Source organism: Lacerta agilis, chromosome 16 (genome assembly GCF_009819535.1).
Source record: "Lacerta agilis isolate rLacAgi1 chromosome 16, rLacAgi1.pri, whole genome shotgun sequence".
Classification (NCBI taxonomy): domain Eukaryota; kingdom Metazoa; phylum Chordata; class Lepidosauria; order Squamata; family Lacertidae; genus Lacerta; species Lacerta agilis.
In genome coordinates, this window is record NC_046327.1 from 34473353 (window position 1) to 34482896 (window position 9544).

The 9544-nt window shown below is 45.2% G+C and overlaps 1 protein-coding gene across 1 annotated transcript; it reads left to right on the forward strand.

The window, feature by feature from the left end:
- Nucleotides 1–2242: 2242 nt before the first annotated feature.
- On the forward strand, nucleotides 2243–6833 carry FDX2 (ferredoxin 2). Its single transcript, XM_033173682.1, has 5 exons — nucleotides 2243–2372; nucleotides 2929–2968; nucleotides 3955–4061; nucleotides 4845–4932; nucleotides 6064–6833. The coding sequence occupies exons 1-5, from the start codon at nucleotides 2258–2260 to the stop codon at nucleotides 6218–6220; spliced, it is 507 nt and encodes a 168-aa protein (XP_033029573.1). The 5' UTR covers nucleotides 2243–2257; the 3' UTR covers nucleotides 6221–6833.
- Nucleotides 6834–9544: the final 2711 nt, after the last annotated feature.

Below are 9544 nucleotides of genomic sequence, written 5' to 3' on the forward strand. Positions count from 1 at the left end.
ATTCAAATAGTACCACATTAAAGTGCAAAGGTGCTAGACTACAGGTTAAACATCTGTTTCAACAAAGGCTCCTCTAAATGAATACCACAACTTCTAGTTTCTTTGGGAAAAGTTGGGTTAAGTTTGAATGATATCCTTCCAGTACAGTGGAACCCCGGGTTATGCACACGATCCGTTCTGGGTCGCCATGCGTAACACGGGCATGCGTAACTCGAACGCATGTAAAAACAAAAAAACGGAAGTCATGCGATTTGAGCGCTTCTGCACATGCGTGAAGTGTGCAGAAGTATTCTGTGCATCCGGCGGTCGTGCGCACTCCCGCGCGCTCTGGAAAACACTTCCAGGGGGTGGGAGTGCGTATCCCGAATGTATGCAACACGGAGCGTACGCAACATGAGGTATGACTGTATAGATTTGTGTCGTCTGTTATAATAATTTTTTTTCTGTAAGGTATACTTAATTCCATCCTCTATGACTTATTGTATAAAATATTGAAACAAAATTACACATACACTTGCTTCAGCGTACAATGCAAGCTGTGCAAAGTGCTCTCACTCCACTGGGCCAAGGAAATCTCTTCTCAGTTTATGAAAGGCTTGTCGGCCCTGAACCACTCTTGAAGGGATAGCATCTCCATTTGTGCCATAGATTTTAAACATAATACCTGTCAAAATATTCAAATATGAGATAAACATTTGTTGCAACGTTGATGAAGGGCTTATTTACACCTTTGGTGCTAACTAGTGTATAAATCCAATATGCACCAGAAGAAAGTGAGAAGGCTTATACCATAGTGATGTCCCAAAAGGAAAAACGGGTACACCCAGAAGCTGACATGAGACAAGATGAAATAGGGCTACCATTGGCTTTTGGTTAAAATATTAAGATCTGCCATTTTCCAGAGAAACGGGTGCTACCATGGCTAAGCAGTAGGCCTTCTTGCCTCATAGATCACTTTCTGTTTGTTTCCTCTATGGGCTGCCATGCTCATCTGTTTTATTTTGGTATTGAATTTAAGTGAATTCAAGCACAGGACCTTTTGGACTTAATCCTCCTATGTTTAAATATGCCCGACTGCTCTGGGTGTATCCCAGCCGACACTGTCATTCACTGAAATATCTTGTTCTTCCCTTGTACACGAGGAATTAACAAAATGGTTATTTTAGTCCTTTCAGCATCTGCAAAGTTAAGGGATATCCTGCATTTCTAAGATGCTAAAACAGAAGCACCGAAAGTTCTCAAGTAGCTTTGTGCCCAAATGAATTGCAATAAAGCAGATCTGATTGGGTCTTCTGATTTGTTAAAAGCAGCTTGGGAAGGTGGAGTGGGTGGACTAATTATTAAAAGCAGCAATGTTTGGAGGATTCTTATGGACAAACAGCTCCAGGGATATAATTTTGGGGAAATGATGGTAAGGAAGGGTTAAGTCTTCTCCGCCAGCACAACTGCTTTGATCAAAATCCAGTTCCGCTTTCTCCAAGCTACTTCTAAGAATGAAGAAGTCCTGTGGAACCACTCACAAATATTTAATAAAAATTATTAAAAATACAAACAAATCGTCTGCGTTTGATTTGCAGCTCTTTAAATTAAAAGTTTCTGATCTCTTCAGTCTCTTGCTTCTTATGTGGTTCTGCTCTTGGCAAGTAACTTATTTCAGCCTTTTAGTATCATGATAGGGCCGGGCGGAAATGTTTTCTCTTTGTCTCCAGGCGTCATACATCATGGAAAGAAAGATGTCATAATCAGAAAGGAGGCCATTGAAAGACACTTTCCTTTGAAGTACGTCATGATCATTTTATTTGTATGCCGCCTTTCCACAGTTAAAACAATGTTCAAGGCAGCTGACAATATGAAAAGATCTACATAATTACAAACAATAGCGAAGTAGTTATAAAAAATAAATAAAACACACTAAAACTACATAACCACATAGAAACTACGGTACTAATGCTCCTGCAGATTCTGCCCAAGGCCAGATAAGCCACCAGGCGACATTCCATCAATTGAGCAAGTTGATTTGTTGACATGATTTATCTTGCATTTGGTATTGCGAAACGCTTCTCAGCCAACACTTTCTAGCCTCCGCCCACAAATGTTTCCTGCCGGAATACGAAAAGGGAGACTACCTTTAAAAGGGGCGGTGGAAAAATAAGATAACGCCGCTTTCCAGGAGTGAGGGACGAGGCTCCCCCCTTCCCTTCCGTTTCCAAGGAAACAGCCGCCGCCCTCTGACCCCGGTGGTCACGTGGCGCCTATCATGGCGGCCTCCTTGGCCGCAAAGGGCGGCGCTGGCGTCTCCCGGTGCGCGGGGCGCCGTCGGGTCCTGGCGGCGGCGGCTGGCCGGCTCCTTCCCCGGGGCTTCCGCACTGCAGGTGGGCGAGGAGAGAGCGGGGCTCCTTTCTCCCCAGGGGTCAGGAAAAGACTACCGGGGTGGGGGGGGGCTGGTTGCTCTTTCTTCCCTCCCCTCCCCTCCCCCTTCCCTGTAAGCTGCCGTGAGTCCCTGTCAGGGGGAAAGGCGGTGTGTCAATAAATGTTCAAACAACAACAACTTGGTCACGAAGCGAGGGGCGCCTCGGGATTCATCGGCGGCGTTTTTGTTCCAGCAGGATCCCTCTCCCCCTGTTGTGGCTCCAACAGCTCAGATTGTTCTTCGTAAGAAGTTCGATTTGGCGACCCAAACAAACTTACTCCGAACTGGAGGAATTCAGAGGATCACTCCCTCCTGCTATGCTGCCTTTCCCCAACCTGGTGTCCTCCAGAAGTTAGGGGGGCAAATAAGAAACCTATGAAGGGCGCCAGGTTGCTCTAGCCAGTGCTTAGCGTTATGCATGACGTGCCTTGTTGCTTTAAGCTATATGTACCCTGCCTTGAGATTGAATAGTAAAAGGCATATAAATAAGTAAAATGCTGTGTGTGTTTTTCCCCCAGTGACCTTTCAAGCAGAAGATGAGAACTCTGCTGCAGAAGTGTGAGTACCACAAAATGTAAAGGTAAAGGGACCCCTGACCATTAGGTCCAGTCGCGGACGACTCTGGGGTTGTGGTGCTCATCTCGCTTTACTAGCCGAGGGAGCCGGCGTACATGGCCAGCATGACTAAGCCACTTCTGGCGAACCAGAGCAGCGCACGGAAAGGCCGTTTACCTTCCCGCCGGAGTGGTACCTATTTATCTACTTGCACTTTGACGTGCTTTCAAACTGCTAGATTGGCAGGAGCAGGGACCGAGCAACAGGAGCTCACCCCGTCACAGGGATTTGAACCACCAACCTTCTGATTGACCAGGGGTCGCCAAACTTACCTGGCCTCGGGCCGGTTCCACCAGCGCCGATCGCCTGGCGGGCTGGAGGGGGGGAGCGTGCGCCCACACGCTATTTCCAGTGCACTTTTGGGTTGACGGAACTCCGGAAATAGCTTGTGTGCATGCGCAAGCGTCATTTCCGGCGCAATTCTGGGTCGGTGGAGCACCAGAAATAGCTTATGTGCATGGGCCTCCACAGACCCAGAAGTTGTTATTGTTGTTGTTGTTGTTGTTGTTGTTGTTGTTGTTGTTGTTGTTGTTATGTTGGGCATGCATGCACCCTTGTATTTTTATTTTTATTTTATTTATACCCCACCTATCCGGCTGGATTGCCCCAGCCACTCTGGGCAGCTTCCAACACCAATAATAATAATAATAATAATAATAATACACCAAACATAATAGTAACAATCAGATCCTATATAAAAAGTCATAATAACAATGCCAGCATGATAACAGATGAGTGCAAATATAGTATAGAGAGATGAGAATATTTGGAATTCCAAACCTATGTCAGCTGTTAGATGTTGCTTGGTAATCTGTGCCTTTATGCAGAATCACAGGCAACTTTCAACCATGCTTGTAGCTTTTCAGCACCTGACAGTTATGGGAGGGTCATTGATTGAAGATGTGCCTATGCTTTTCATCCTGCCTCAGAGTGAACGTGGTGTTTATAGACCGGTCTGGGCAAAGGATCCCAGTGCAAGGCAGAATTGGGGATGATGTGCTGCGCTTGGCTCAGAAACATGGCATTGAGCTAGAAGGTAGGTCTTAAGTGCCCTGCTCTGTCCAGCTATGTAGCAGTCCAGTCTAGCATCCTCTTTCCAATAGTGGCTACCAGATTCCATTGGAAAGTCCAAATATAGCCTCTCCTGCACGCTTTCTTTTCTGATACGTACTGTCTCTGCACATGGAGGTAGCATTTAATCATTTGGGCTAATGGTATGCACAAGAATGCGCAAGTATGCTTTTTTGGTAGTGCCCCAGCCCCGTAAAATCCCTTCCTATTGACTTGCAACTCATCCCACCTGTTTAGGCAAGTTCAATTGAGATTGTAAGTAACTTGGGTGTTACAGAGCAGCTTCTTAATTATTCTGTGTGCTTGCTAATGTGACTATTGTATAATGACTTGCTCCTGTCTGTTGCTTTGTGAGGGCATAGCCCTAAAAGTACCTAGCCAATGTTACTTGTTTCACTTTGTGTGGCCATGGTTACTTTTTCAAGTAACCTGGTCACAATATCAAGTTCTAGTATTATAATGGAAGGAGTAAAACTCAACCCTTCTTCCACATCAAATGTATAAATATTACACTCTCCCTCCCATCTCTCCCCTTGTATGGGGGAGGGGACTGAGAAGTCCCAACGGCTCTGGTATTTCCTCATATCAAAGGTGCCACAACTCCTTGATCATTTTAGTTGCCCTTTTCTAGTTTTATGATACACTTTTTGAGAGGACAGGTGATTGGAATAGTGCACAGCCTGCACAGTGCCTTCTCTTGACTTAGCAGCGAAACCTCTCTCATTGTCTTTGCCTCTTACCTGCACAGGTGCCTGTGAAGCTTCCCTAGCCTGTTCCACTTGTCACGTCTATGTGAGCCGTGATGTTGTAGACAAGCTCCCCCAGCCTGATGAACGGTAAAGACCACCTTAGAACCATAGAATTGTAGAGTTGGAAGAGACCCTGAGGGTCATCTAGTCCAACCTCCTGCAATGCAGGAATCTTTTGCCCAGTGTGGATGCTCTACCAACACTCTCCTTGTAGCAGAAATGGCCTTTCTTAGCTCCCTGCTGATGGCGTTCCACAACTTCCTCAGCATGGCTGGGAGGTCCCTGCTGTCCAAGCCTGAAGAAACTGGCAGGTTTCTGGTGCCAAAAAAGGAAGCAGTGCCCCAGAGACAGAGAGAGACCTCTAGTGGGGTAGGAGAGCTGAACATAATGCCAAAAAATTTCACATCGGGCAAACAATGCACCCCTTGGGTTTCAGATAGTACATGGATAAAGGTAAAGGGTAAAGGGACCCCTGACCATTAGGTCCAGTCGCAGACGACTCTGGGGTTGCGGTGCTCATCTCGCTTTATTGGCCGAGGGAGCACAATATATATATGTAGCCAGCATGACTAAGCCGCTTCTGGCAAAACCAGAGCAGCGTACGGAAATGCTGTTTACCTTCCCGCCGGAGCGGTACCTATTTATCTACTTGCACTTTGACGTGCTTTCGAACTGCTAGGTTGGCAGGAGCTGGGACTGAACAACGGGAGCTCACCCTGTTGTGGGGATTTGAACCGCCGACCCTCTGATCAGCAAGCCTTAGGCTCTGTGGTTTAACCCACAGCGCTACCCACGTCCCAGTACATGGGTAGAAGTCTAAAATGCCTGGGACACAAATTTTCATGGCCCTCTACTGACTGTGGTGGCTCATTTACAAGAAGAATGTAGTTAGTGTTACCTCTGCAAGTGTATACTTGGTTCTGACCAAACTAAGCCCCCTAGAGCACAATATATACACCAGGATGTATATTGATCAGAGGGGGAGAATGGGGGTCGTTTCTTTGGCAAGTTGCACTGCTTGCACTTACGTGAACGTTCACCATACTGCAGTGTTGAATTTCATCTAGTGACTTTATTGTTTTTTGTTTAAAATGTGTTCAGATGAGCTATAATGTGGACTTGCTTGGTATTTTAGCACTGGTCATATCAACTCTTCTTCATCTTCTTCTCAACCTTGGGGGTTATGGGTTGGAAGTCACTCTTCTTGTCTTGTCGTAGGGAGGAGGATATGTTAGACATGGCACCACTGCTTCAGGAGAACTCTCGCCTTGGCTGCCAGATTATCCTCGACAAAGAATTGGAAGGAGCAGAGTTCACCCTCCCCAAGATCACTCGGAACTTTTATGTGGACGGGCATGTCCCCAAACCCCACTGAGTGCAATGGGGCCAAAGGCTGGACCAATCTCCAAAGCAGCCGTCAGAGAGCAAGACAGCAATGCGGTCAAAGCATGCATGATGCTTTTAAAAATAAAATTGTGTTCTATGAACAAAAGACTGATGCAAAGAAAAGAAATTTGTATCTGCCAGAGAGCTTTCTGCCTCTCTGAACCTCCCTTAAGCTATTGCTTAACTGCATTCATGGCTTGAGAAGGATGTCGGGAGATGTACCTCCCCCAACCTAGAAGAACTTTCCCAAGTCCTGTGGGCAGCACAGTGGGAAATGTTTCAAGGGGAGAAGAAAGGATCCTGCACAGTAGCACCACTATTTTATGATGGGCACAGCAAGTACTGGCTTCATGGAAGGAAAGCGAGGGAGGAGGGGAGTGGGTTACCCTCCACAAACACTTTGGTTGTGTTCTTTCTCTCTGTTTCTGTGTTTTCTCTTGCTGCACAAGCAAGTGCATTAATTTTCATCGGGGACTTCTTGCCTCTCACCTGCCATTCGACTGCTGAGAAGATCAGTCGCCAGCATCGTTTATAGCACCCAATAAGCTGAGAGGAGGATGGCACTCGCCCCACACCTCCTCTGGTTTTTATCAGTAAAAAAATAAAAGCAGCCTGTTGTTCTTGCATTTGTGTACAGATTGCATTGGGACATTCAGTTTACATTATACTTTTATTATATACAGAGTTGTGTTTGATTGGAATACCATACAGGCAAGAACAATCCATCTACTCTTCAATAATATATTCACATTAAAATTATTTGAAATAACCCCTCCCTCTTCTATTCCGACTTAACCCTAATGGCTAGGTCTCCCAGTGCTTTCAAAAAATGTAAAAGTTTGCAAATTGGCAAGTCATTTGGGGAGGAAGGAAAATAATTCCATTATAGTGCAAGTGATGATACACCATCAGAAACAGTTCCTTCTATACACTTACCTGTCTGAAGTTGATGATACCATTAGTAGTGGACATGGAATGGGAAAGGAGGCAGGATTAAGGGTATGCTGAGCTTAAGCTGTTGAAATGATCAGAAGATTAAATCCAGAGATGAACATCTGTACATGAATGTTTTCTGCTGTGTGCTTAATTAGAAGTGCAGTTTATATAAAATTACGAATAATTCGTTCTGCGAGTTTTTTCGTCTACGGCAATGTAAACTGCGGTTTTCGCTAGACAAAAAAAAAAAAATCGGAAAAATTTTCATTTTGCGAGGCAGCCCCATAGACAAATTTGTCTTGCGGGGCAGCCTTCCGCTAGACGAATGCCTTCGTCTAACGAGTTTTTCGTCTAGCGAGGCATTCGTCTAGCGGGGCACCACTGTATTGCTACTGTCAGCCAACAAGGTCTCCAGTCCTGTGCACACTTACTTGGAAGTAAGCCAAACTGAACAGTGTGGGACATACAGCTGAGTTAAGCAGTGCAGCCCTCTTGGCGAGGGTCAATACTTTTAAAAACTTGCTGCACCATTCAGACACCATTTCTTGCCTTCCTGGAGCTGCCTGAAGCTGGCTATTTCATCCTACTGCATAGCAATCCTGATTGCAAATATGTCTTTAAACCTTTGACAACTAGAAACTGTGACCGGCAGAAACACACAACTGTAGCTGCAGAATTAAGTATTTGGAAGCAGATACTTTAAATATGGTACACAATATAGTTGGAGCAGTGCAACTATGCCCAGACGTTTATCTCTTTACACAGGGTAATCAATAGATTGACTGTTGCAGTTCCCGCTTCTCTTTGCCTAAACTGCAGCGATAGGGAGGCGCTGAGCAGAAGTTGTTGAACATGGGACTTGGTAGTCCAACAATATCTGGAGGATCACCAGTAGTAGTTATATTATTAATATTTGTTAATTGCTTTGCTCAAGGAATTTCAGTTAGGACAAACATTAGGTTTTTCAATTGGGCAGGAAAAACCAGCTGCACAAATATAAGGTGGGGGCCACCTGGCTTGCTAATAGTACATGTGAAAAGGATCTAGGGGTCTTAGAAGACCACAAGCTGAACATCAACAGTGTGATGCAGAGCCAAAAAGAAAGCTAGTGCTATTCTTGGCTGCATCAACAGACATCTAGCATCCTGGTCAAGGAAAGTAATAGCACTGCTTTGTTGTGCCTTGGTTGGACCCCACCTAGAATACTGTGTCCAATTCTGGGCACCACAATTTAAGAAGGACATTGACAAACCAGAACATTTGCAGAAGAGGGCAATCAAGATGATCAAGGGTCTGGAAACCAAGTTTTATGAAGAAAAGAGGAGACACGATAGATATGATAGATCTTTAGCTATTTGAAGAAGGCTATCACATGGAAGATAAAGCCAGCTTCTTTTATCTTGCTCTGGAGGGGAGGACTCGAACCAACAGCTTCAAGTTACAAGAAAGGAGATTCCAGCTAAACATATGGAAAAACTTTCTGACGGTAAGAGCTGTTTGACAGTGGAGCTGTCTCTCTCAGAGGGTTGTGGACTCTACTTCCTTGGAGACTTAAGCGGAGGTTGGATGGCCATCCATCATAGATGCTTTAGGTGAGATTCCTGCATTGCAGGGGGTTGGACTAGATAATTGTTGGGGTTGTGCAGAGAAAGAAGGTTGCTGGCTAGAAAACAGCACCAGAAAGGCTTTGGTTCAAATTTCTAGCTTTTGAAAGAGTTTTGCTGAACCAGATCCAACATTGTTTCCAATATTATCCCTGGAAAGCCATATGCGGGTGATGCCCCCAGTAGATACACTGCAGTTGAACATGGAGGCTCTGTTTAGGTATGGCTACTAATAGCCCCATATGGAGTCACCCTTCCACTACATTACCTCATTCTTAAAGCATTTCCTGCTCAACCACAAACACTGAGGACCCTCAGTTTAATGCCTCTGCTGCCTCAGTTTGCCTCTCTGTAAAAGAAGGCATTAAGGTAATTTTAACCTTTGGGGTTTGCTATTCAGGTGGCAATGAGCTTTACACCAAAATGTGGTAAACTTGCCCCTTGGCGTTGCTGGTGGGCAGAGACCCTGCTGCTCCTTCTGCTAAGTGGGGCGCTTAGCATCTTAGCATCTCTGCCTCCAAGTCCTACCTTGACAGGCATCCCTCCTACCATGAGAGGGACAGATCATTTGGCACTCTAGACGGGACCCCGGACTTTGTGTCATGGTATAGACATATGGATTGATAATGGATAATGGTTAATGAAGAAGAATTCAATTTTAGGGAGTATAGGAGGGAAGGGGGGGAAGTGTTAAATAAAATTAATTTTAATTGGGTTGTTGTAATGAAATTTGGAATTAGGCAATGGAGGTTCAGGAATATAGTGAATGCAGA